At 39.5% G+C, this 27,272-nt stretch overlaps 2 protein-coding genes and 1 long non-coding RNA gene across 22 annotated transcripts in view; 2 read left to right on the top strand and 1 right to left on the bottom strand.

Annotated features, from left to right (window-relative positions):
* The window catches only part of SH3BP2 (SH3 domain binding protein 2), a 37,342-nt gene extending 17,725 nt beyond the window's left edge, over positions 1-19,617 (top strand). The window contains exons 1-13 of one of the 3 annotated variants that reach the window (XM_035325726.1): positions 1,091-1,228; positions 6,535-6,674; positions 7,766-7,868; positions 10,302-10,419; positions 11,000-11,070; positions 11,440-11,528; positions 13,496-13,561; positions 14,157-14,736; positions 15,793-15,898; positions 16,214-16,269; positions 16,703-16,784; positions 17,015-17,074; positions 17,529-19,617. In XM_035325726.1, coding sequence (XP_035181617.1) covers positions 1,119-1,228; positions 6,535-6,674; positions 7,766-7,868; positions 10,302-10,419; positions 11,000-11,070; positions 11,440-11,528; positions 13,496-13,561; positions 14,157-14,736; positions 15,793-15,898; positions 16,214-16,269; positions 16,703-16,784; positions 17,015-17,074; positions 17,529-17,666 — 1,719 coding nt within the window. In that variant the 5' untranslated portion in view covers positions 1,091-1,118 and the 3' untranslated portion in view covers positions 17,667-19,617. Of the gene's footprint in view, positions 1-1,090; positions 1,229-6,534; positions 6,675-7,765; positions 7,869-10,301; positions 10,420-10,999; positions 11,071-11,439; positions 11,529-13,495; positions 13,562-14,156; positions 14,737-15,789; positions 15,899-16,213; positions 16,270-16,702; positions 16,785-17,014; positions 17,075-17,528 lie in introns of those variants that run through there. The other 2 variants (XM_035325725.1, XM_035325727.1) reach the window with 2 other exon arrangements.
* On the bottom strand, positions 379-26,796 carry LOC118166639. The gene is made up of 3 exons (XR_004750640.1): positions 26,470-26,796; positions 24,645-24,702; positions 379-1,292 (listed from the first exon to the last, which is right to left on the bottom strand). It is a non-coding gene; the product is annotated as an uncharacterized LOC118166639 (long non-coding RNA).
* A 148-nt stretch (positions 26,797-26,944) lies between these two features.
* Positions 26,945-27,272, top strand: part of ADD1 (adducin 1) — a 59,880-nt gene continuing 59,552 nt past the window's right edge. For 4 of the 18 annotated variants that reach the window (XM_035325710.1, XM_035325720.1, XM_035325718.1 and 1 more), the window contains exon 1: positions 26,948-27,094. The gene's annotated coding sequence lies outside the window, so the exon portion shown is untranslated. Of the gene's footprint in view, positions 27,095-27,272 lie in introns of all 18 variants that reach the window. The other 14 variants (XM_035325712.1, XM_035325711.1, XM_035325723.1 and 11 more) reach the window with 6 other exon arrangements.

The raw sequence follows: 27,272 nt of genomic DNA, 5'->3' as shown, positions 1-27,272 counted from the left end.
CTGCTTGCCCTTCCTACTTTGCCTGGGTATGGAAGGAGTGCATGTAGGTGCCCTAAGGTGAAGGCTGAGATCTGCTTTTATATCCCATGTTAGTATCCAAAATGTTAATTTCTTCTGTACTTTGGCTACTGAGTAGTTTACAAAAAGAAAAGACATTATATAGAAACCTCTTCTTACCATTCTGGAGTACAGAGTCATGGCCATTTCCCCCAAAACACACAAAACGAGCTTTACTCAGCATATCAGCTTATGTAAGTTTTGTTGATAGCTCTGAAATACACTAGTTCTTTTTGTCTTATTTGAACTTTTTAGCCCAGGGTGTTGGCTAACTCCAGACAGAGACATATGAATTCTTTTAAGAGCTCCAAATGAAAATAATACTGTTCCCAGTATAAAACAACGGCATTTATTATTCATCATCAGCTGTTGGTACTTGTCCTGTAGAGTTGTTGCTCTTTTGTAAGCCCCTTGGATAAGAATTTTATTGCCTCTTGCGGTTTGTGTGGTGTCAGATGTACAGACAAGACTTGCTCCAAAGCATGTATAAGCTGCGCAATCTTTCTAAATAGCCATTGGGTTGGAGAGGGAAGGACGAGCTCCAGCTATAGGGGGGAAAGCAGAGGTGAAATTCTTATCATAATTTTGTGGTGCGGTGCCAATACCTGAAGCACGAGCTCTTCAGAAGCACGGGCAGCGTTTCTGAACCATGCCTCTGCCGGTGTGAGAGCACGCTGCGAGACAAAAAGCCCACCTTCTTTTCCTCCCATGGGAAAGCGGTTGATCGAAGGGTGGCCAGGAAGCGAGCGAACACTGGAAAATCCCCTCCGCTGCTTGGCTTGCCGTCTCACGGAGCCTTGATGCGTGCATGGTTTGATTTGCAGCCTCTCTGGGAAATTGGGAAATCTGACAGAGCCAGTGCTGCCCACTGACAGTGGGGGGAAACAGGAAGTAACAAAGGAAACAAGTCATTGCCTCGGCGTCCCTTCTGGCCACACTGCAGCGCAGATGCACAAGCAGCTGGGGCACGGTTTCTTTTCCTTTCGTGTGTACAGCAGCTCTCGCAGGCACTTTCAACGTTTTACACGCAAAGAGCAGAGAAGTGCAGAGATGTGCCTGTCATGCCTGAGAGGGGTCATAAGCTGCTAATGGCGTTGTCATCGCAAAGGAAACAATCATTTGGGGACAGTGTCAGCAGAAAAGCTATGTGTCGATCAGGCATGGTCACAAGGTTAGTGCATGTTTCTGGCTTATGTTTCTGTCTTCTTTCCTCTTAGGCAGAGAGCGGACTAAAACTGAGAGAATAAAACTGTATTTAGGAAAAATAGTTTTAACTTGTGCATCTTAGGCAGAAACTTCAAGGGTAAAGAACTGGAAGGGGAGTGGGGGGAGAGGGGTAAGGAGTACGTTGGTTGGAAATGCTCACCTGAAGAGAAAAGCAAGTTGAAGCAAGTTTAACTGAGTAAACTTATTTATAGCGTGCATCTTAGTCAGGCTTAGTTCTCTATTTCCTTTGTCCTGTAAGATTTATTTCTTCTGCTGTGTTGTTAATCCTTCTGAGAGACTATTGTGAAAGGGGCTGTTAGAAGTATTAAGAAACAGAATATGTAACCCCAAAAAGTGGGAGAAATGTGAAAGAGGATTTCAGAAATACTGAACAATATTTAACAAATGGAAAAGAGACCTGAAATTTTTGCAGAAAACAGTTTTACAAACAGATGGCAAATGCGTAGATGGTTGAATTGGAGAATTATTTTCTGTTCAGAATTGCTGAGAGCAAATTGGAGATTTTAGTTTTTCTGTATATGCAATGTTGCTTCATTTTTGGCTAAGCCTTCTGTGGAGACTGAAATTCCAGTCTTCCTCTGCATTACAAGAGGAATGCGTTTGTTACTGTAAGTTACGCTCAGAAGGAAATCGGCATCCTGCTTTGCTAGGTTTTACTTTCAAAATAGAATTGAAGATTCAATTCCATTATATCTCATAACATCCAACGTTTTCTCAGACATAATTTGCATGGAGATTCTTGTGACAACTTCAGATCAGATTTAATTTCTTTTAATGCAGCTTCAGAGGCAGTTTTTTTTTGTTGTTGTTGTTGCTGTTTTCAGCATGAGCAAACTGGGCTCCAGTACAGACCATAAATATTACTGTAACAAGTGAAAACTTTTAACACAACTTTTGGCAGCTGTAGCTTCAGCAATGTTTTTATGCCTATATGCTGCAGGACATGGGGATGAACACACTGGCCATATTTTCTGCTGAAGGTCAGTAAGAACTGAGAGCTCATGGCTTTTGCAGGATGCGATCTTTAGTTGAATCAGCCTGTATTTGCTTTAATTGGGCTGAACACCAATAGCTCTTAAGGCCAAAAGGGGTAAGTGTTCTTCCATAATGTGCTCCAGATTTTTTTTATGCAGCAGAATTGTACTTGTACTCATGGGGGGACTGTTAGCCCGTGCAGTTATGCCCTAGACTCAAATTTGGCTGTTCTATATGCATTGAAGGAGGGGATGGGTTAAAATTACTTCACGGGTGTGTACATTTGCATACTACACAACAACATGAGGCTGCTCTCCATTCAGAGTTTTGAGTTTGATAGGTGTTATGGTTTTGGAGAAATTTCTGCATCAGACTGGTGTTACCAAGTGTATGCCATGACGTGTGAAAATTCGTGTTTTTTCACTCTATCGTGACTTTGAAGGTGCTTTTATCTAAAATAAAAAGTAGCTAATCCTTATAGTGTTTGAGAAAGGTATACTCATACCAGGTAGATTTGGACTGGCTCGACTGATATATCAGCAATACATTGCAGACTCCTACAATGTCTCTCCTGCTATGCTTTAGTGTCTGCCATCTCCCTCACAGACACAGAACTGCCCTGTGGATCTTCTGAGAAACAAAGTAATGGAAGAAGCCCTTTTGCTGTCTGCTGTCCTCCTCCTCTGGTTCAGGACATTCATTTCAGTGCTATTTTTTGGGGGGATAAGGTAGATTTAATAGGCATTTCTAATGGATTGGGGACTTAATGGAAAACTTAAGTTTAAAACTATGTATCTAGTCCCTTGGTGACAAGAGAGGGAATAAGAATAAAGATGTGACTGTTGTATGAGGCTTGCACAAAACAAAGCATGAGTGATGTTACCTTGTGTCAGGTAAGAGAGGACTGCCATCAGAGAGCATGGCTAGGCGCTGATGGCATGTAGTGGGCCTTTCTGTTGTCTCTGGTGTCTGCTCAATGCAAGAGGCTTTGCTTAGGCACCTGGGCTGCAAATGTGCAATGGGGTCTTTGGCTTGTAGGGCAAGAATGTAACTGGATAAAAAGCATGTTTTGGAATTATCTTTCTGTTCTGAATGACCACAGAGTGCACAGGCTCTGCAGCGATGACTTCAGTGCTTGCTGTTGAGCACAGCTGGTGATGGGACGTTGATCCGCTCCTCATGTAACAGATTTTAAAAACTTTTATAAGAGGAAGATCAAGAGTGGAAGGAACCATTTCAGGGAGCTAAAGATGACCTTAGTATCAATGCTAAAACCAGAAAAATCTTCAAGAGCATCCATTCTTCCTTATTCCACCTCTACAACAAAAACCTTGTGGACAGATGGTTCTGACAGCTTTGTTCCAGCAGAATCATGGAAAACAGCATCTACTGTCCTTCTAGGATAGTTTTGTACTGTCAAAAAAAAAAAAAAAAGTGGGGTGGGGGTGGAGAGGAGAAGAGGGGGAAAAAAAAAAGACAATCTGCAACCAAATTAAAATGTTTCAGTCCCGAATACCAATGTCATCCCTGTGTGTCTGTAATTTTGGCCTGAAGTACTTGAGGAGCCTACACATGTGATGAGGAGTGGTAAAAGCCACAGTGAGACCCAGAAAATATGCATTTATGCACAGCTGCCCCTAAACCCATTGGAAAACCTGGTATTTGGTGGTCTCTTAAACTCATAAAACATGTCCTTGCCTGCATGGGGTTCAGCCACACCTTTTTGTTCACGTAGCTGGGATGGGGAAGTGCTAAGGTTTGGTCTCTGTTCTCAGGGCTGTTTTCTTGTAAGTAGTCAGAAACAAAAAAATGATTGTGAATAGAGGAAGCAGAACCTGATACTCTGCCGTCCTTCCCACTCAGTTAAATCCCGTAATCACACTGTAGAACTGGATTCTTTACGCCTTCCTTTGTTTCTGTGCTTCCATGATTTATTTATTTTTTTGTCTTCCTGATATTCTGGCTTTTCAGCAGGTGAAGAAAGTGCGGCACCCAGGCACAGGTCAGTGAGTAGCTGAGTTATCCATGCAGAAGGCCACCATGACCTAGTAAAATATTTGTGCTTTCTGTATTTACCTAGGGAGGGATACCCTTGTCCCCAGTGTTTGTTACTGGGCCCTAGAAATCTCAGCTTGCTGCTTGTTTTGGATAACCTCCCCGAGGTATTTAACTCTTCATTTTCTGGTATGTTTTTAACTTAAGTACAATAACACTGGGATTATTGTTTCATTCCAAACACTAAGTCCTAAGGCCTTTCTTGTTCTTTGTAAAACAAGCACACAGCATTTGAAAACCCACAACGATCTTGAAACTGTTGGATGGCATTGAGACTAATGGTAGGGTTAGATCAAGAAAACTGAGCTCAGAGTGTATCTGGCTGAATAAAAAGTTTCCATTTTTGCTTAATCTTTTTTTTTCCGAATGTAACTAGAAACAGACCGAAATCACTTAATTGTAAATTAATTTCATATGTTTGGATGTTACTGTGCCTGCTCTTAAAAGAAAAAGAGTGCTCGGGACCTGCCTTTGTGTTCCTCATTTGAAGGAAATCACTCTTAGCAGTACTGCAGTGTAGTTTGATGACAGCAGCCAGCTGATTAATGCTATTTTCCTCACTTTGACTCTTCTGCAAGATACGGAATAATAATTTGAAGGATTCCTTTTTTTGTTCTTTTTGCCTTTTTTCTTTTTCTGAATTTTAGAGGTTTTTTTTTTTTCTTTAACTATTTTATTAATTCTTAAAAGCTCTGTGTAGCCACTTCTTGGGCCCATTAATACACTGCTGCAAGGAGGAGGAAGGCATAACGCAGCTTGGAAAGATCTCAATTGTGTAATAAAACCAGGGAGGTAGAAGAGCTCTAGCAGAAGGAAGGATATAGCTGAATACAGCAAAGGTAACTTAACTTCTGGTGAATAGGAAGCTACTGGAGGAACACTAGGAAGCCATCGTGTTTGCTGTGAGAACCTTTCTAGAGTTTTACATCCCGTCTCCTCTGCTTGACCCATGTTTTACAAAACTGGGGGACTAAAACCTGATGTTTATGGTTTAAGTTTTTAGGCTGCCTAAAGAATTTCATGGAGTTTAAACTCCCCTGGTAGAAATTGTTAGTAACTTCCACCCCTTCCCATACGTGCATTGTCAGCAAAGGATGAGCAGGTCGAACTAAATCCTAGGTTGATCCGTTAAAAGGTCAATCGACTTCCCTATCAGTCAGTTTTTTCTGATGCTTACGCAGTGGTTATGTACTTTACTACTGGCTCTTAGGTTCCTGTACTGAGCTATGCTGATGACCTAAGTTACTGTCCCTTACCGGGAAAGGAGAAGCAAACAGGATTCACTTAAAGCTCTCCAGTTCTAAACTGTTCAATTTCTTAAAGACTAACTGGTTTTATTCACAAAGGAATTTCCTTAGTTTGCCCCTTAACAGCAGGGGTTTCTAGCCCTACACCTGAGCATAACAGACCATTTTATGTCTAGGTCAGTTCAGTTTGTGCATGTTTTTATTTATTACACAGTTGGATTTTTAGCCCAGTTCCTTTGCCAGCTGAAGAAGGGTCGCAGTGATATGTCAACAGAAGAAACTGCTGCTTAAAAAAATAGTTTTCTTGGGAACTTTTGTAAGATGATAGCAGAAAGAGCAGTAACTGCAGAAGTGCTTGGTGGAGTGTGGCCTTAATCACTGATATATAAATTAAATGGTTGTTTGCAGCAATCGGAGATGAACTTGATTTGCACTGGATGTGGTCACATATGACATTCTGTATAAGATAATATTCTAATGCTGTAATTTAGAATAAAAGACCTAAGTGTGAGGGGTTAGGAGTATTGCATGCCACAGTTACTAAAATCTCACTGTTGATTCCTTCAATGTCCAGAAAATTACATTCTGTGTCCACACATGGTGGTGGAGAACCTTAGAGAAGTTGATTTTTTTTTTTCTAGCCACTTGCCTTGATTAATTCTATGTTATCATCTGGGGCACTTTAAAATATAAATACTTCAGTAACATTTACTAAACACTCTTCTATTGTTTCGACACCCGTCAATCACTTTTGAGAACTGCATAAAAATAAATCGGGACTTTCTGCGCCGTGTTTTTTATACCTCGCAAACTTCCTGGAATCTATGAACACCCGTCTGTGGTGCTTACTTGACTGCTGAACCATGTTAGTCGTTTGGAAAACTTGCTTGAGGAAATACGCTTTCTTTCTCAGTACTCGTTTCCTAAAGTAAAATCTAAATTTTAAACAGTTCTTAATTAATGTAAATTGCAGAACGATGGCCTCAGAAGAACAGGTCTGGCCAGTCCCAATGAAGGCAATTGGAGCACAAAACCTTTTGACAATGCCTGGAGGAGTGACCAAATCAGGATATCTTCATAAAAAAGGAGGCACCCAGCTGCAGATCTTGAAATGTAAGTTGAATGAGGTATTAACTAAATTAAATGTTCTAAATCCTTGCCTTTGGGGCCATAAACACATTTCCTGTTAACAAGCTCTTTAATGAAGCCAGTCTTCATCTTACTTTGTATTGGATTATAATTTTATTGGAGTATTTGTATGAAAGACATGTATTGAAAGAATTTGCTTGAATTATTTTGGAATTTTAAGTCTTAGATTATAAGTATTGTGGTTGAGTTTGTTGTGTTTGGTTTAATCTATTGTCAAGGCCTTCAGAAGTAAGATTTTAAGACAGAAGCAGATGGGATATGTATCAATTTAGAATACTTTTTTTCTGAAAGAAATTAGTGCTCAGCTTTTTCTGCAGTTGGTTATTTGATACTAGAAAAATATCCCCATCTCCTACTGATATTGTGAATTGGAAATTTTCTCACTGCCGAGATTACGCTGTACTTAATAGCAGTAATTACTTTGGGGATCAGAACCCATTTACTTGGAGAAAATTTAAGACTTTGGATTTATTTATATTCTGTTCATTTGCTATACCTGTTTATAACTAAACTGTGTTTATACAACTAAGGGCAAAGATTACTGTCCTTGATAAAACAAGGAGGAGTGTTGGCACTCGTCTAGCTTTGAAAAACCAAAACAACCATTTTATTGCCAGCTTTATGTATGTATGTATTACCACCTCTGAGAAAAATACTATTATGATTTTGGGGTGAACATAAATATGTACTTGTAGCCCGTGGTTACATTCCTCCCATCTTGTTTTGGGCTGCACTCTTATGTTAGCTTGTTCCTCCAGTAAAAAAGCACAGGTGGAGGTCAGGCTTGCAGTCTTTTAGGTTTCTTTTGAAACTGTTTGACCAGCTGCCTCTCAAATGAGGGAAGCAAATACTGCCCTCAGTCCTGAAACTCTGCAAATGGAGCGCTGCATGCGACTGGTCATCAGCCAGCTGCCACTCAAATAGCTTGTGCCTTTTTGTAAAGATTTATAAAAGTAATTAGGACCTCTTAACTTGGGGAGGGCTATTGTGTAAGAATGGAGTAATGTACTGCCTTTTAATTTATATCTTGCTCACTTTTTTCTTTATCTTTTCAGGGCCACTGAGATTCGTGATTATCCATGAGGGATGTATTTACTATTTTAAGAGCAGCACATCTGCATCTCCACAGGGTGCATTTTCTTTGAATGGTTACAACAGGTGAGTTCCAAAGAACTTCTTTAACACCCAAAGGCCTTTTCCTTAATGGGGTGGGAGCTGCCTTTCATTTTGAATAGGGAAATTCAGCTATCACTGTTGTTTGGATTAAGCACTGATCTCAAATTCCAAGTTCCTTTCAAATTGCATATATGAAGTTTTAAGTACTTTGCAAGTGTATACCCATTATCTTTTGTAATTTCTCTAGTAAAGCTGTTAAGTTTGCAACCATTGCAACGGGTTTGTGCTTGTTCCTTATTTAATGCAGACTTTGCATGGACAGGTAGATGTGGATTCTTCAAGACAAATGATCTTTGTTCTTGTGTGATCCAGTGATCATCAGAAAAACAGAAAGGAATAGGAAAGGAACACTTAGAGAGCTCCTGATTCACTGACTCTAATCGGTGTCAAAATTGAATCAGCTACAGGAGTGATAAATGAGAGAATGCATGTGCAAAAATGTCTGACCTATTCCACTACACGTTATAAATTTTAATATTTGCTTCTTGGCTTGAAGACAAATACATGGCTTTCAAGTTAACCGGTACCATAAGGATCTTCCTGAGTGCAGGTTATGTACAAAGCCTACCAAAAGCAGTCCATGGGAACCTGAGGAAACTGCTGTTGCAACTGATGCTAAGAAAGGACTGATCAGATACAGAATGTAGAGAAATATCACAATATTGGTCCTGCAGTTTTATTGTATATAACATACACGTATGTTATCCTTGCACTGCATGATGTTCTCAAACTTGTGGGATAAGGAAATCTCTCTCGTTAGAATGGGAGGGCTTTTAACTGGCCACAACAATGGCATATTTTCTGGGAATGCTGCTGAGAATATTATGTCTAAGAAAAATTAAAGCTGAAATTGTATAAGCAACCTGTACTGTAACTTGGCCACAATACTGGCTTCTATAATCATGTTTATATGAAAAATGACAAGGAATTTGTGAACACTAGAGACTGTCTCATTGCTTTTCATATATCTGTATTTTAGTAACCTGTAGAGACGTTGGTTGGAACTGGGACCACGTCATGGTTAGTTTTATGGACAGATATAAGCATTATTGAAAAAGAACTTGAAATGAAAGAAACTCTCATTCGCTGGACTGGGTGCTTGCATAAGGCTATGTGAAAACAAGTTGCCCTAAGGTTCCCTGAACTTGTATTTTGCACATTTCATTCAATAGCCTTTACATGTTAAGAGTGGACAGCAGGTGAGAGAGTGCTGAGTTGTCCAGTGACTCAGAATGTGGGAAGCATTGCTATCCCTCCCAGCTGTAGGATGGGCATTTCCTGTATTAACATCCCTGTTAGTCTTAAATTAGCAAGTGAAATAACTTGTAGTTCAATTTGTGGCTTTGTTTCAGGCTGGACTGATGCAGAAAACTACAGCATGCAATTTCAAATTGGGGTTGGGGTTCTGAAAAGATGCAGTAGCTAATTCTGAAATAATTTTGCTCTTAGTGCCATCTACAGTGTTGATGGGATTTTATTTATTTTTTCACTTCTTTCCAAAATCATGTTTGTTTCGATTTAGTACCTAACCAAAAGTCAAATGTTATTTTTGTAGGTTTGCAAACCACCTTCTTTAAATAGGACTTAGAGAAATTTTGTATCATATGAGGAATCAGCAAGTTTAAAAATTTAGGAACCAGAAAGTTCCAATAATGATTGTAAAATCTTAGATCAGATTTCTCTATGGCTTGTGCTGAGTAATTCTTAGAAATTTTACTTTCAGATTGTCCACAGTATTAGAATTTTAGTCTCCTTATTTTTTTTCCAAAGCTTTATAGTATGCATTTGCAAATAGTTTTTTTGTGTCTGTGAGGATAGAACAGAAGTTTCTCATTTGAGAATACATTTGGGGAAAAGACTAAAAAAAAAAATCTTACCTAATGTAGTTTGTGGAAGAGGTTGAATTAAACTTTAAAAATATACATAATTTTTAGCATGTGCATTGATCTAGTCTTGTAAGGTAGTGCTTATAAGCCAGAAGTGGAAAAATCAAGTTATCTTTTAATATTAGCTCTCTTTTGTTTTCTTGGAAAACCCATGTTGTGATTTCTCCTCTGCCTTTCTGAAATAAGGATCACAGGCACCCTAAATATACATCATGCCATGGTGTGAAGCTTGTAAATTAACACAGTTCATTAAAACTGTTTATTGAACTGGTCAAAACATCTGTTTATATGTCTGTCTGGTGGTTTAACTAGTCCTTTTTCTCCTGTCAGCACTCTTGCATTATCCTTTATACTATTTTGAAAAGTACTCCAAATGTACATATTAGCATTTTGGTGATGTTTTCTTGAGCTTGGGACTTATTTTCAGCCATAACTGGCAGGTAAAACTGCTTTCTGAGCTTTATGACTTGCACAGCAGAATTAACTTTACAGATTCAGACTTTTATATATTGGTTATTCTATTTCTCAGGGTTATGCGGGCAGCTGAGGAGACGACATCAAGCAATGTGTTTCCTTTCAAGTTAGTTCACATTAGCAAGAAGCACAGGACGTGGTTTTTTTCTGCTTCATCTGAAGATGAAAGAAAGGTACCTTTCTACTTCAAGGAAAATTAAAGCACAAAAGAAGAAAGTGAATCTTGACTTCCCTAAAATCCATGTGAACTGGACATGCAGCTATAACCCAAATCTGTATTTCTAGTTCTTTGGACTCCTCTTAAAATCATGTCTGAAATTTTAACTATTAACTGAGTGAGAATTCCAGTTGTAATTTAGGGAATGGCTTAAAGTGGCATACTAGATGTCATAGCTTTCTTCATATTCCTGGTTCTATTTTTAGCTAATGAATGAGAATTTGTATTGTAAACCTTTGATAAAGTATGAAAACTGTTCAGTGAACTCTCCTACCTGTAAGCAGACTATGAGCAAATACTCAGGTTTAAGAGTAACAGCTTGAAATTTGCAGATCAAAACTTTAATATTTTAATACGTTCATATAGGATCTTAGATAGTCTAAACATTTTGACTAGTAAGTCCTCTCAATCCCTCCATAAAGTCATAAATATTTCACTTGCACAGCCACTCTGGCCATGCAGAGGAAAGATACTGTGCATCTTTGTGTAATGATTTAAAGAACAATGTGTTAAATGTTGTGCTTTTGTTTATTTAGAATTGGATGCTATCCCTGAGGAGGGAAATCGATCACTACCATGATAAGAAAGAAACAATAACAGAATTCAGGTATGAAGACTTAATCCTTATTTGCTTTTTTCCACGTTTGCACTAGCTGTTGATAGTGTTGGTTTTGGCTTTTGCACCTATAAGTTATTTACTGCTAAATAGTAACAGCTGCAGTATGCCCCGAGAATGAAAGGCCTACCTAGTAAAGAGCTTAAAGAGTACTAAGACAGATATCAATCTTTTTGCTAAGAGAAATTAAAATGTGAAAAATAAAAATAACAGCAGCAACATATTTGGCTGTTGGTACAGGATTCGATTGCTTCTGCTTTTCCAGTATCACTTTGCAGTGCTGCGGTCCTGCTAATGGATGTCTTTATTTTTTCAAGACCTATAACAGTGATGCAAAAGGGATTGTCTTTTCTTTTGCAGTGACTCTGGTTCTGATGCAGACAGTTTCTACGGCTCAGTAGAACGTCCCATTGATATCAAGTATTCTCACCACTCAGCAGATAATGAAGGTGACAATTTTAGACACTTATAAATAAGATCTGTTTTATTTTTCTTGTGGATCTTGAAGTATCCTGTACCATTCCAGTAGCCTAAACAAACTATATGATCCAGTTTGCATCCAAGAACTATGAATTCTTATTTTTACAAGGTTCATAGAACTGCTGTAATTTAAAATCAAAACCAGGATATTCTATGTTATAAAACCTGGTGACTAAGGAAATTTGGGCCTTGCAAGGTGTCTGACCCCATAATAATACAATCTTATTTTTTTAATCTTATTTTTTATCTTATTTTTTTTTTATTAAGACTGCATGTTGGAAAGTCTGTAGATCTAGCAAAAAGATGAAACATTTGAGTATGTCCATAGGTTGTAGTGTGGAAGTCTTTGCTAATAATTGATGCTAATTGAGTATTATTGAAAATAATTGAATATAATTATAATAGTAGGGTGTTAGTCACTTAAAAGTATGTCCTAAGAACATCTTCTGACAATGTGGTAAGACGTTGTGGAGCTAGCTGCATCCCATACTGTCTGTAAAGTTGATTCATCTGTCCTGCAGAAGACGCAGTGATTCGCATTGGGATGTTGTCGCGTCTTTGTTGTAGTCTGCTTAGTATGAAAGAGAATGGATCACCCTCCCAGTTCAGGAATATCTCACATTAGGCATACAAATGGCCTATGTGAAGTGGATAGGATAACATCCTTCAACAACTTTCAAACTGAGTAACTATTTGAAGAAAGGCTCCAAGAATCTCATTCTTAGCAGGGTCTGTTTTCAATTTGGTTTGATACCCAGTTGTTGCTGGAGCTGCTTCACAGTAAACAATTCTGGCTGAGCGTGTTTATTTTTTAATTAGAGATGAGGATATTATAGGAAGCCTGTCAGATAGGTATTCACAGCGTATTTCAACAACTGCCTTCTTAGTCAAGAAACACAGTAAAATCCAACATGAGAATATTTGCCTCAAGGTTCAGATAGTTCCTTTAGTAAGCATTTTCCCATCTGCCCTCTCAGATTTCTGCCCCAAGGGCAGAGTTGACTGGAGCAAGTACTCCCGTTTCCTGAAAGGAATTTCCTGACCATTTTTCCTGACTAGGACAAAAAAAAAAGTGGGAGTTTGATTCTTAGGAAATCCGGTTTGATTGTTGCAAAGCAGAGGAAAACACTCATCAGTGTTTTGTATAGAATTGTGGTTTAGGACTTCAGTGTTTATGGGAGGGAAGGGATGTATACGATAGGAATTATGTTTGAAGAAGCCATGAAGGACTTCAAATAAGGAAAATTAGAACAGCTAACTGATTTTATCAGAACCTCTCTTTTTTTTTTTTAATGTATTTCTTAGGGGAAGCACTATGTATTGTCCTTAAGGCTCCTCTCATAGCCAATGATAAGAAATTACTGCTTAGAAGTAGCATGTTTTTTTTATGTCTTGATTATCCTGACTTCCAGTTAAAGGCAGCACTGAAATAATTTAAGTCATTTGTTGTGATGCATCTTTCTGTTGCCAGAGCAAGGCAAAACAACTAATTGTTCTGTAGATCATGAGGCTTGCTTAGGCATCCATGCTGCAACATCACACATGTTACTGCGATAGGGTTGCTTCTGGGTCGTCAGGCTTTTACTCTTCCAATTTGTTTTCCCAGTATATTAGTTTGTAGCTGTGCCTCTGTAACCAATTTGATCTTTTCTGAGAAAGGCTATGCCACTAGAAAGTATCACCAGAAAGTGTACTTTAATTTGAAAGACGGAGGAAAATGTAATATGTGATATAACTCACTTCCAGTGTTGTAAGCAATGGCTTTTTTAATTGACATTAAAAAAAAAAAGAAAACAGACTATATGTAGCAGAGAGGTAGATTTTTTTTCCATCTTTTCCACTTTTTTTTTTTTTAATGAAAAATAGTTGCAATAAATATTCTTACTTGGTTCCATTAGTACTTGTCAGACTCTGACACATTGAATGTTGTCTACAGATTACGACCAGGAGGAAGAGGATGAGTCTTACTTACAACCAGATACTTCAGACATAGTGAAAGATGGTAAGTGATTTCTTTTATTCCCTTCATCAAAGGCCCCACAAAAGGCCAGCAACGAAGGTAATATTCATGTAGAATGCCACATCATTGTTGTAGTCATATCTAAGCAATGCAGGTGGTAAAATAACCAGAGTAATGCACAGGTATCTAATCTTGAGGGAGATTAAAGATATTTTTGACCTCTTGAGAGGTCAAAATGGCTTAGTAGTAGCAGTAACAATTTACAGAAAGTGTTATGTGCCTTTTAGGGCATGGTTTCTGGCAAGTCTCTTGCCCTGGAAGGACATCTATTCTATATGCTGATCAGTCAGGAAGAGGGGTAATGCTGTTAATATAGTTTGTTCTTCTTTATTTTTAAGAAAGGAGAAAAATCTTTGCAAAGTTCACACAAGCCATGTCTGAATAAAATTGCAGTTCACTACATGCAACATTTCAGTTGTGCTGAAAGCTGAATGTTTATCCAGCATTTCAGGAACCATCAGATCAGGTGCTAACAAAATATTAGTAAATCACATAAATAAACCTGGAGAGTCTAGTTTCTTGACATGTTGTATTTCCCCTCAATGTGCCACGTTTGCTGGATGTTTTCTTTGTGCAGATATCATGGTGCTGCCCCCAGCCTACCCACCTCCACCAGTTCCTCATGTCAGAAAAGCTGCCTACTCAGAATCAAGGTCACATTCTTTTGCTGGCAAATCTGCTGGACCAGCACCACCACCACCTCCTAAAAGAAGCCTACCTGACATCAAACCAGAGGATCTCTTCAATGTGAGAGAACCCCGAGCTGAATCTAATCTAAAGATTCAATCCTCAAACTGGAGACCAAGTGAACAGCCACCCCCTGTGCCCCCCTTACCTCTTTTCAAAAAGCCCATGTGTAGCAAAGAACCTTGCTCACTGCCTCCAGAACCTCTTCCTCTATCACACGTTCTCAACACTCCAGAAGGATGTGAGAAGCTAAAAACTCTAAACCTTTCACCACGAACTCCTCCTCCACTGCCAAGCAGTAAACCCAAGTTGTCCCAGTTAACTGAAAGAACAGTAGAGAGCAAGGTGCCAAAAGAGCACGGTAAACCTGGACTGTTTGTGCCACCAGTGCTTCCAAAACCACCTGTGCCAGCCCACCAGCATCCTGGATTCAAACCTAGGCCAGAGAAGCCTTCAGGCCCCCAGTTACAGTAAGTACAAAAATAGAACCCACTATCAAAATTTCCACTGAGTTTACTTGTCAGATTCTCATCAATGCATGTTGTTGTTCCCAGCACCATCCCTGTTATCCTCAGTGGCATGCTTGTTTGCCTAGGTATCTGTTGTTATCTGGAAACTTTGCACTGAATTTCACTTCTGAAATTGTTCAGAAAGAAGCAGTCGACGTTTTTTTTTTTTTTTAAATTACACAAATCTTTGTAGTCTGCTTTGAGGTGTGCCTTAGACTTAAAAGCCTTTGATCACAATGAATAAGAGAGCTTCATGTCACTGTCATTGAACCACAAAAACAATTTTAGGCTTCTTTGGAGACAGGAAATGTTTCATCTCATATTAAGATCATCTTTAGTGCAAAGGAAGTGAAACTGGCTATGGTGCTGAGGCAGATGGAAATATTTTTGCCCATTGGATCATTCACCTCTAAAGAAGAAATAAAAAATAATAATTAAAAAAAAAACAACTCTTCAAAGGCAGCACAAGAAAGAGATTGATTTTCTAGAGTGAATCCAGCCACCAAGATGTCTGATGGGCTGTAGCACTTAATACGTGAGGAGAGGCTGAGAGGACTTGCTGAGTTCAACCTTTAGGAAGGTCAATGGGAGATGTCACTGCTCTCTACAACTACTTCATGGGGGGATGGAGAAGACAGAGCAAGACCTCAGAGATCTGCAGGGATAGGATAAGAGGCAACAGACAAAAATCACATTAAATTAGTTAGATATCAGGAAAAGCTTTTCACCTTGTGGACAGTCAACTTGGAGAGGCTGTGCTATCTCCAAACTTGGAGATACTCGACTGGACACAATGAGCTATTCGGACCTGCTCTGAACAGGAGCTTGGACTAAATGATACAATTTAGGTCGAAACATGTCCCTGACACCTAAATTATTCCGTAATTCTCGGGCTGGTAAGTCCTAAACTGAAACTTCCTCCTTAGCTCTAGTTTTATTATCCCTTCAGTTTTGTGTATATTTGTTCTGCTTTCCTGAGGAGATGTCCTTCAGTTTTTGTTTTGTTTCTGCCAGGAGATCACCACCAGATGGGCAGAGTTTTAGAAGCTTCTCATTCGAAAAACCAGCAGTGCCCTCCAAGCCAAACCAAGCGAGTGATGATTCTGATGGCGACTACGAAAAAGTAAGATCAAGGAGATGATTGGCTCTCAAAAGGCTGATTTTCTTGCTTTCTTTGGGGTGGCTTGGGGTGTATTTCAGGAGAAAAAAGAGCCTTCTGAAAACACAAAGCTGTGTGGTTCTCAGCTTTAAGGAATGCCTTGATAAATTCTGTACTCTAATATTTGATGTAAAGGAGTAAGAAGCATAAAGTAAAGATTAAAGCACCATTAACTAATTCAGATACTGATGGCTGTAGCTTATCTGCATAGTGTGTTGTTAACGTTTTGTGTTTTCATTGGCCCATGCAGCAATTTACTTTCTTTGTATTTTCCTGCAGGTTGGGCTGCCTACTTCAGTATTTCTTAATACCTCAGAATCCTTCGAAGTTGAAAGGTAGGTGTGACTTTGAAACACTTGCCTGAAGTCCTACAAATCCTGCACTGAACAGTAGTCCAAAAATAATTTTGAGATCTGTAACTTCTGTTTAAAAACACAGGAAAAGTATTTGAATTACTTTAATATGAAAATGACTTTCTGGGGGAGTTAGGTCAGTCCTCATGTATCAGTTGAGAATACATAGTAATTGCAAAATGATTTTATTCTATCAGGAAATGGCTGTTCTGCCAGGATGAATGGGACAGAAAGCCAGGTCTTCTGTGCTGCTTTGCTGATTCAGATGCTAGAACAGTAAAATTCTATCAGATAAGATATACTATGAATTACTATAACTGAAACAAAGATTTTCCAATAGGAATTACAAGAACTACACATCTTAATTATCTGATTCATAAAATGCTAACATATGTAATTGCTGTATTATTTTTAGGACATTCAAAGCTACTAGCCCAAGGGGACAGCCACAAAATGGATTATACTGCATTAGGAACTCATCTACAAAGGCTGGAAAGGTAACTTGCAATTGCTGAATCTACCCCCTAAAAGCTTTTTTTTTTTTTTTTTGAGTTAGAGATCCTGTATCTTTTATATTGTGAAAGTACTTAACAACTTAAATGTGCTCTTTCCTTAATGAAGGAAAATCTGAGACTGTCATAACTTGACTGAATTTTTTATTCCTTAATAATGCATTGACTTGGAAGAGATTATCAGCAGAACTGATTATGTTGCATTTTTCTTTAAGGTATTGGTTGTATGGGATCAATCTGCAGAAAAAGTGAGAAACTACAGAATATTTGAAAAGGTTAGTAGCTCCACTAAGAATGTACTTCTTGTGTATGTGTATCTATGTATGAATCTAATGTATGTACGTGTATAGCAAGTCAAAGGTGAAACTTCTTCCCATTCCTAAAAGTAAAAATAAGCGGATCTACAAATATTTGTTCTAGGATGAGAGTTTGAGTACTAAGATCTGGGCCTTCCAATTGCCATACTGTACAAAAGACAAAGTAGCTGCAGATGTCCAAATCTAAATTTCAGCTTGTCAAATTCTAAAGGAATTACTATTAAATTCTTGAGTTTAATTTGGACTTATTTGTGTAAGTGACAAAGCTTGCAAAGCAGCAGCTTGTCTGAAAGAAGTTCTGATAATGATTTTTTGGTGGTAGTGGTGGCTGTTTTTATTTGTTTGTTTGTTTTTTACCATTGAGTAGGAAACAGTACTGCTAATGACTGTGTATGTTGCTGTTGTACAACAGGAATGCAAGTTTTACCTGGATGCAGACATCATGTTTCTGAACATGGGAAGTCTGGTTGAATACTACAGCACTCACGTCTTACCTAGTCATGACAGCCTGATTCTTCGGTGTCCTTATGGTTACTCTAAACCAAGGTGATGTGGCTGGCATAATTCACAGATGCGGAGGGAAAACAGGTTCCTTACTGCCCTTGAATTAATTGTGAACTCCTACCACACCTGAACTTCCGGTTGTTTGCACACAGAAACTGAGTCCGTTTCAACCACTTTTTCTCACATGAACTAGGACTCCATTTAATGAACTCTTTAAAACTTTGCAATCCAGATCAGTGGATTTGATCACCACTTGCAGAAAGAATTGAACTGACTTTTCTGTGAAGTCCATCCGGGACTCGTAAACCTTTTATAAAACTGCTGCTATTAAGAATCTCCTTGAAATGTGGAGGACAACAATGTCCACATGAACAAAGAAGTGTTGTGAACGCAACCCATGTGGAAACGGTAAACTTCTGAAAGTACATCAGAATTAATTTGTGACGGGGAATACTAATATTCTGACTTGAAGGTATTATTCCTTAAGTCAGCACCGGTGCTTAACTGAGAGTTTTTTGTATTACTTGTATAGTTGTGTAAATAATGAGACTTTTGTGCAAATAATTTGGTTTACTACAGGTAAAGATGATCAGGAAATGCAGCTTGTTTTAAGCCACCTCATACCTAAATGTAACTTCTGATTACAATGTCTGCAGTGATCAATTGGGGTACTGTCCAACTGATAAGTTTGTGGCATCCCACATATTACTTAATTCTGAACACTTGAGATAGGCTTGGAATAATACTGATTTGGCTTTATAGGAGTCCCATTCCTTATTTCTGAACCAGAAAGGTAGCTGTCTAATATTTTAATGGCTGTGAGAAAGATAAAATATCACTATGCAGTTCGTAGTTGTGTGGAAAAATAAAAAGTTTTTAACTTACTATCAGCACTGTCAATGATAAGTGTTAGCAGGGTGCTTGTAATTTTAATTCCCACATACTCTGGAGACAGGTGTCTTAAAAACAAGGCTTGATAGTCATGCTGAAATTGCCCTACCCCTGAATTTTAATAAAGAGGAGAAAGCTGTTTTAATGACCTGTGAAAATAACTTTGTTAATTCAAAAGGACTGTCAAAATGATCTTATTTCTATTAATGTTCGAGACTCGTTTTAAAAAAATGCTGTAAATCATAAAACAGGAGAAGTTATCTGGTTTCTGTCAGTCGGAATGCAGATGCATAAAATTCACTTTTCTGTTGCCTTTACAAAGTTTATACGTGCCAGTTTTAATCTCATTACAATTAAATGGTGACAGCTTTAAAAACGTAAAATTTTTACAGAATAATAATTTTTGTTTATGAAAACAATAAAATAGAATTTAATCCCTAAGGGATTTCTCTTTTGTAATAAGATGTAATAATAGGATACACAGAGCCAGCCGTTGTTGCCTCGGTTCCTATCTTTTGTCTGAGACAGACATACACAATATCAGTCGTATGATTTCTGGTCCCACTATAATAGGTTTTGTGAGCATCAATTAAAGAATGTGCAGTACTTAAATTTCAGATCGTTGGATACTGGATATTTTAAGTTTGCAGTTCCTTTTATATTCAGTGAGTGTCCCTGTGGTTCACTACTCTGATGTGATCCACTCTGTAAAGCAAGCTCATCTAACAAAGCACATAAAAAATGTTGGCTTTTTAAAATGTGTGTATCTGTATTTTAGGCAAAGTCTAGTTTCTTACAGTATTTATAAGTACTGTTTACAGAGTAAATTGTTCTCTTTCTGGGAATAACTGACTTCACTGCATTGTGACAGTCGTAATTATAATATGCTATTTTTGGGGCCTGATTCAGGTATTTAATTTTTTTGCAATCAGATAACTCTCAAAATTTTTCAACAGTAAAAATACCTATGTAATCCAGTACATATAAAACAACACTGTCTTTACCTGTATAATAGAAGACTTGCAAATATGTAAATGTTAATTTCCTTTTTTATACAAATGTATGTATTTCTGAAGAAGATAAACTTCTAATGCCAATTCACCTAACTTTGTGCAGTCTCATTGAACTTCTTGAGTATGTGTTCTAATATTCTTGCTTGTAATTGTGGTAAACAGAAGAGAATTTGTTTTCAGCCCTCTTGAAATAACTCTTTGTGAAAGCAACACTATGAGAAATTGGGCATTCTGGTCAACAGTGTGGCTAGGGGTGGAAATTAGCTGTTTATCATTATCTTTATCTGTGGACACAAAGTGCAAGTATGACCATTAAAAAAAAGGCATCGCAGAGGAACAGTCTCCAAAGGACTTCCTCAGCAGCTTGCTGGGGAGGAGAGGGCCTTCCCATTTCCCACCACCTAACAACCCTACTGTTCACAAATGTCTCTGCTATCTCCAGAATCCAAGGTACGCAGTACTGGTAGGGACATTTTAGGTCGTTCCTCCAGATACTGGTAGAAGAGTTCCAAACAAATCTGCAATCACTTAGGCTCTCTTCAGAATCCTTTTGCTCCTACATGCTTTTCTAGTCCATTTTGTGAAGAATTAGATGAAGTTACTGGTGTTTGTAGGTAGGAAAAGCACAGCTAGAGCATGTGGCTCAGGGTCTGTCTCCAGTACTTCTCACTAGCCCATCTTGCTTCTTTTCTACACCACAAATCAGTTTCTTGCATATATATATATGTATGTATATGTATATATATACACCCATTGTAAGCTCAATATTTTTAAAATAGCTTGGGGAGGAGCATAAAAGCAGCATTTGGTCATGCCAAGAAATGCAGTTTGTGAGTTTGTTAATGCTCAATTTGAAATAGTTTATACTAGTTGTGAAAAAAATCTTGCCTTTTCTATCTAAACTTCCAATAAAGTTTTTAAAGTGGTATTTGTGGGGGAGCTACTTTTCTAGGGAAAAAAAATAATGTGGTTTGGAAAACACAGTTTTAAATAAGGAAACCGTCAATCAATGTAGCATAATCATAGGGACAATAAAGGGAATTTGATATCAAGAATTTTCCTATGAAAATGCAGGTGCTACATATTGCTCAGCTTGGCGCTCATCTCCTAGCTCAGAACGTAACAGTTTGTACAGGCATGTACATAAGCAATGAGAGCATTCCTGCCCTCGGGTTCCTCATGCTTTGGGAAAGTTCCAAAGGACTGACGATTTCTGAAGCTTTGAGTGTGATTAGTTTGAATTTGGTGACATCTGCTGGTCAGCCTGTTCCGTGCAGGAGCCCCAGCAGCAGCACTACAGCTACAAAATGCGTATAGAAAAGGCAGTTGGGTAGAAATAATTCCTAAGTGACTTTGTATAGAAGCTAGAGATTAAAGCTTAACTTCAGGCAAAAACTTGATGAGCCAGGTCTTTGAAGCTTAAGACATCTTTTGGCTCATGTTTCTTACATAAGTAGCAACGTTTTTTTGGCAACATTACTCATCTGAATCTCTTTTAACCTTGATGATGACAAAATTAATTGGATTTTATATTCCTGTGTTTAAATTACTCTTAAAATACCTACTTTGAGGTCGAATTTACATAATGTTAGACATCTGAGTGCTTAAATTATTGACATAATGAAGCACTAAAGAGTTGTTCTGAACATTAAATACTTCACCTAGCAGCAGCGAAGTGTGTGATGTAATAGTTTGTATCTTACTAAACAGTCAACATCTTGCAGTAATTTTTTTTTGAGCAATAGGAGCACATGAGATGACCACGATTATGGCCTCTTAAATAGGTTCTTATACGAAAATAAAAATAAACCTCAGTGTACCTCTTAACTACCAAATAATAAACGCTACTAAAACTTTCACAGACTAGATAGCATTTGAGTTCACTTTAGCACTTCAGTTTGCTAAATATTACAGATCAGTGAGCTTAGGGTCTGTAGCAAGTCTTGTAGCACAGTCAACCCCCAAATCTACTCCCCAAGGATTTCCCCTCCTGTATCTGTATCCTGCATTTATGCAGGATAGTCATTACTATCTCCCATCTGTACCTCATTCCTTACAGATCTAGTTACTAGGGAAGCAATTAATCCAGCCTCTCAGGTTCGTGACATGCGTGGCCATGTAAGAATTGTTTTTAATATAGTTTTACTTCGCATAACTCAAATGAAATTGTTTTATACAGAAATTACAGTAATTACTGTTTGCAGGATTATGTCTCTGGACATATAAAGAGAAAAGGAAAACAAAACAGATTAAAGTATCTAACCCTTCTTTGAGTGAGTGCTTTACTTTTTAACAGCCACGTCATATTAACTCCCTCGGTTACAACCTGAATCCAGCTGGTTCCTGTAGTGGAAGGCCAACGTGCACTTAAATTCTGACCTTGCAAGCTTTTTGGCATGGCCAGAGTTTTGCAATTGAAGGCCAGTAGCGAGCCTTCAGGACACCCCAGGAGCACAGAAAAAAGAACAGTCTATTCCATGGGAACAGCGCTTTCCTACAGGACAAATAAGGGAACGTGTTCCAGGTGTGGACTCCCAAGCTGTCTGTTTCAAGCCTCAGTGATTCTGCTATGCTTTGATTTACAATGTGCTAGCATTCATGCTCATTTTTCCCAGTAAATGCCAGCCACACCCTAACCATGGGGATGCTGCTGAGAATGTGCCTTTTTGAAATTAAATGGGATACAAAGGACTTCAAAATTTGTTATTCTAATGTTACAAAGCTTCCCCCCAAGATTAAATTTCTCCTGTATATAATAATAATAATAAACAAATAATTTAAAATATTTTTCTCATGTTTCTCAGCCCTTTTAATTACTTTGAACTTGCCCTGTTATCTTTTTTTTTTTGGTCCTTTCTTTGTTTTATTCTACTTGGCCTGTTTTTAAGTACTAGCTTTTCAAAAGGTATAACTTCTGTTAGTGGCAATTCTGCTACTAGTGTATGACAGAATAACTAAAAGAACTTCATCAGTTTTAGGATTAGTATAGAAGCTAGAATTAGAATTAGCTTCAGCTAAAATTAGTATAGAAGCAACTCATAATGAACGTACATCTAGGCAGCATGTGATGCTTACGAAGCCACAGACGTTGCAATTAAAAGACTCAGCTTTGCTTAGAAAAGGATTTTGGAAAAACAAACCAAGACCTCTGTAAAGTGTGTTGTAGCATTATTAAGAGAAGGCTACTTGCTTTCTTTCTTTTTGGCTAAAACAATCACTGTACCTTTACTCCCTTTTATTTCGTTATCACACAAGTGGTATTAAGAAGGTTGTGCAATAACACAAACTGTTATTAACTAGCTTGAACCACAAAGATAGATTTATATTTAATCTGAATAGTGTATAACCATTCTCCTATTCCTCCCTGAACATAAAGTCAATATTTTTCAAACTTAAGAACAACTTGGGCCTCTCAGTTTAATAGGTTGTACGAAAAATCTGGCTGTTCCGCCTTTTCCCCATCTGGTGCTTCAGTTCTGGTTTTTATTTTTCAGTTCCAGTAAACCTCAGATGTGATTTTGTTTGGTTGTGGAAGGAGATTAAAGTAGATGCATTTTTTTTCTCTATGTAGTTGTTCCATCAAATATATAAGGTATATATATAATTTACCTTAAAGATTGTTTCCATTTTCAAATCCTCGGGAAAATTCTCCTTCCTCATATAAATGAGTAAAAATTAACTCCCTCCTATAAAGAGCAGAATTGTAGCCAGGACAAAAATAAACTTTCTAATAGTGCTTTTGGCATAAGCTTACCTACGGTGACCAACTTTAGTAATACCACACATAAGACATAACATATTATTAATACTGCTCTACACAGCTGAAATCATTTTTAAAAAGGCATTTAACTTCAGTAATTCGTAAGAAAAATTCCCCCTAAGCTTTTCAGTAGTAATGCTACCTGTGCATAGGCTCACTTGTACCAGCACCAGAAGAGTCCCACACGTCAGTGAGACTGAAAGCCCTTCAAGGGCAGCTCTTGGGGTGTTTTGCAAAGGTAATTGGTATTTGTCTATGGCCACCCAGCCTCTGCTTCAAGTCTTGCATGGCTGAGCAGGGACTGCCTTTCACTTCACCAGCATCTCTCAAGGAAGTTTCAAAATTAAGGCTTTCCTTTTGAAGGCCTTGGAACAACTAGTAATGAATTCACATACAGGCTTGTTTAGAGGAATCAGAACTTTGTCCAAGAACTGGAGTAAAAGGTTTGCATGAGATGAAAACCAGTGACTAGAGTAGGGAAGCAAGCCCTGCCCAGAAATGCCCAGAGAATGACTGGCAGAAAAGAACAGTTCAGGCAGGCCAAGAGGGAAGGATGGATTTTGATACTGTCAGTCCCCCTTTATGGGTAAGAAAACCAACCTAAAACTGCTTCCATGGAAGGGCTACACCCCACATAAAGGAACAAGTAAATGCCAGATGGGTGACACCAACCAAGTACCATGCTTCTCACAGGTTAGTGGCTTGAGCATCAAGAAGTGCTAATGCCGAAGTGAAGAGCTGCACTGAAATAACTGTGCAGTATTATTTTTCTGATACCTAGTAACACCAAACTAAAATAATTTGTAAATTAATACAATTGTGTGGACTTTTATTTTAGACTGGGTGACCCACTGTAGTCTAGCACGGCTGATGCCTGAGCGTGCTAGAAGTAACAACAGACTGCAGAGGAATCAGCAACTGCTACATCTGTACCACCCAACCAGTACCATGTTCTGATACTTCTGGTGGGAACACTGTAGTGCCTGTAAATACGTGGTGCTGTTTTTCTGTTTTTTGATGGCCCAGTAAGCAGACGTGCACAGCAAAGGCAGGACTACAGGTAATGAGCTTGTCCTAGTCATTAAGAGGGGTCACACCCCTCTTAAACATTGCAAACACCAAAACTAACAACACTATGCGGTTCCTATTATTGTACTCTTTGTTGTACCTGTAATGCTGTAAAACAAACAGGTAAGAGTTACCAAAGACAGACAAGTTTTTCATGTCTAAAATAACGCTGAAGTGCTTTTTCAGATTTCCCTTGATGCCGTAGTTCAGCGGTACTGCATACTGCTCACACTGCTTGTACCCACGTAGCATGGATGTGCCCTCCCTCACACTTGTACCCACGTAACCCTACCTTTGCTTCTGCACCAGCACTGACTTCCCGGCATCTGGGCAGGAGGCAGTCCAGGAACCTGGTCAGGACAAAAATGGAATTAGCAACATTAACAACCTCATGTATCGGCCATAGCAGCCTCAGGCTTCAAAGTGAGCCGGCTGAGTCAGCTGATTGAGCAGGAAGCTGATTGTGACCCTCACCCCCCAATTTTTCCATTGGGTGAATTTTTCCAACCAGGTGAAACAATATATTCTCTGTCCTCAGGATTATGGGGTATGATGCAAGCTGCAGAGGGGAGGCTGAAAGGGGAGAGCAGGAACGGTGACCTTGGGTAGGTCAGAGGGTAGCAGAGCATGAAAGAGGGGTAAAGAACTGCAGCTTCTGCAGCATTTTGCCATTAGATTGAACAGGTGTAATGATAAAACTCATCCTTCCATCAGCCTAAACTGCTTGTGACACAGTGCCCTGTAGTTCTAAGAACACTTTAAGCCAGCAGTGCTAGCAAAAGAAATGATCCTGCCCTCTCCCTGGGCACTGCATCTGACCTCTACACCACCTTCCTTCTTGGCACTCGTGTTCTTATAGCCATGCAATGAACTGGAAAAGAAACCCATTAATTTTAAAATAAAACTGGATTTTTTTGCTAAGTAAGTTTTGATATGGATCAGTTCTCCCATTTACTTTACTAGACTAAAAATGCTTTATGTGTGAAATGCTATGGTATGCAAAGGAAAAAGAGGTAAAGAAGATGCCAAGATGAAGGGGAGTATTGATACATGGTCATCTACATGTCATGGGGAAGATGATGCCTGAGGCAGGTGGCTGAACCATGCAGGTGCAGAGCAACTTCCATCTCATTGATTTGACTTCAAACGAGGATAAGAGGATGGCATCTTGTATATAAACTCTTCTACCAGGTCTAACAAGACTTAATACCAGATAAGTGAAGCGAACCCAAAACATTAGGGTTTACAACATCAGTTCTATCAAAAAAAAAAAAAAAATTTAGACATGATTTTCCAATTATTAGTAATTACACCAGCACCTGTTCTATTGTGAAGTGTTTTGATTAGGCAGACCTGCATCCAGCAGTGTCTTGCTGTCAGATTTGCAATAATTATCGTCTTCTTTGCAACTAAACCACCATTCTCCATGATGGAGTTCACATACGAGTTCACATATATCTCTACCACTTGCTTTTCTATTATAAATAGCAAACAAATGAAGACTAATTGACAGGAAGCGCAAACCAGGGAAGCAGGATATCTTTCCTCAGTGGAGGTTGTGGGAACAGGCTTGATTCCTTCCAAATTCCAAGGGAGAGATGTTTATGGCTCCGTACCCATTGGGTTCTGCTAGCAGGAGCCTATTTTTCCTCTGATCATGTGAATAACTTGGGGTGGGGGTTACAAAGAACTGATAGAAGTTTTAATGACTCCCAGCTTGTCATTAAAACCTGAGGCGAGTACTGTTCTATAACATACACTTTCTAAAAAGAAGCATCAGGCAACAATCTTAAAATTACATAGAAATGATTGTAAAGATGTACAGAAACTAAAGACAGCTAATAAGCAAACCTTAAAATCTGGGGGGTTATCTTTAGCAGTAACAAACTTTGGGTTTATGCTACACACGCAGCTCCACAGAGAATTTAGAAAGCCTGAAGGGGTGATTTAGGAAGATCCGATCAGGTGTTCAACGTACAAGCTACACAATTTATCTGCAGATTTCCAGGCTGAGGTGCACAACTCCTCATAACGCTGGAATTTAACACTCAGAGGATACCGGACTGCCTGAAGTACCTCAGGTTTTGATAGTCTAGATACCTGACTGCCTGAAATACCTCAGGTTTTGATAGATTTCTCTCCAGCAACGCAGCTTGCCTGTTCTCACCGCGCACCTGCATCGACCTCGACTTGCTGTAAGCCGATACCGTCACGGCGGGCCGGGCAGGCCCCTTATCGCCTCGCTCCCCTAGCGATTACCCGATTTCTGCCTCTATCTCTCGGCCTGTGCGCAATAAACTCCCCACACGCTGAGGGGACCCATCTGCACGGAGAGCTCCTTTCCGGGGCCGGGAGGCTCCTCTCACGCTCTCCCCGCTCAGCTGAGGGTCGCTGGGCGCCTGACGGCCGCGCTCCCCTCAGCGCCCCCTCAGGGTCCCCTCAGCCCACAGCCACCTCCCCTCAGCCCGCTCCCGCCTCGCCGCTTCACCGCCCCCACAGCCAATGGGAGCGCGGCTTGGTGGCCGAGCCTGGCGCCCTCCAATAGGCGGCGCGCTTGTTGGCCTGCGGCCCGCCGAAGCCGCACCCTGGCAGGGCTGGGGGCTGAGGCGCAGCGCGGCGCCGGGGCCAGCGGCGGAGGCGGGCTCGTTGGAGGGGCTGCCGGCCGGCCTGCCTGTCACCGGGGCCTCCTGCCCCTTCCCTGCCTCCTCCTGTCGCCGTTTCCCTTTCTCGTCTGGTCCTCGGGTGAGCGGCGGTGCAAGGCGTTGCAGAGGAGGTGCAGCCGTTGGGGTGGGGGGGCGGTGTGTGGGGGGCGCAGCCGGTAACGGGCGGCGGGCAGCGGCTGAGGAGAGCTGGGGGGAGGAGGCTGAGGGGGAGTGGGTAGCGGCTGAGGGGCGTTTGGGGGAACGGGGGTTAAAGGAAG

The sequence above is a fragment of the Oxyura jamaicensis genome, chromosome 4 (assembly GCF_011077185.1).
Source record: "Oxyura jamaicensis isolate SHBP4307 breed ruddy duck chromosome 4, BPBGC_Ojam_1.0, whole genome shotgun sequence".
Classification (NCBI taxonomy): Eukaryota; Metazoa; Chordata; class Aves; order Anseriformes; family Anatidae; genus Oxyura; species Oxyura jamaicensis.
Note: the sequence above shows the minus strand (reverse complement) of the source record. Positions and strands in the feature narration are given on the sequence as shown.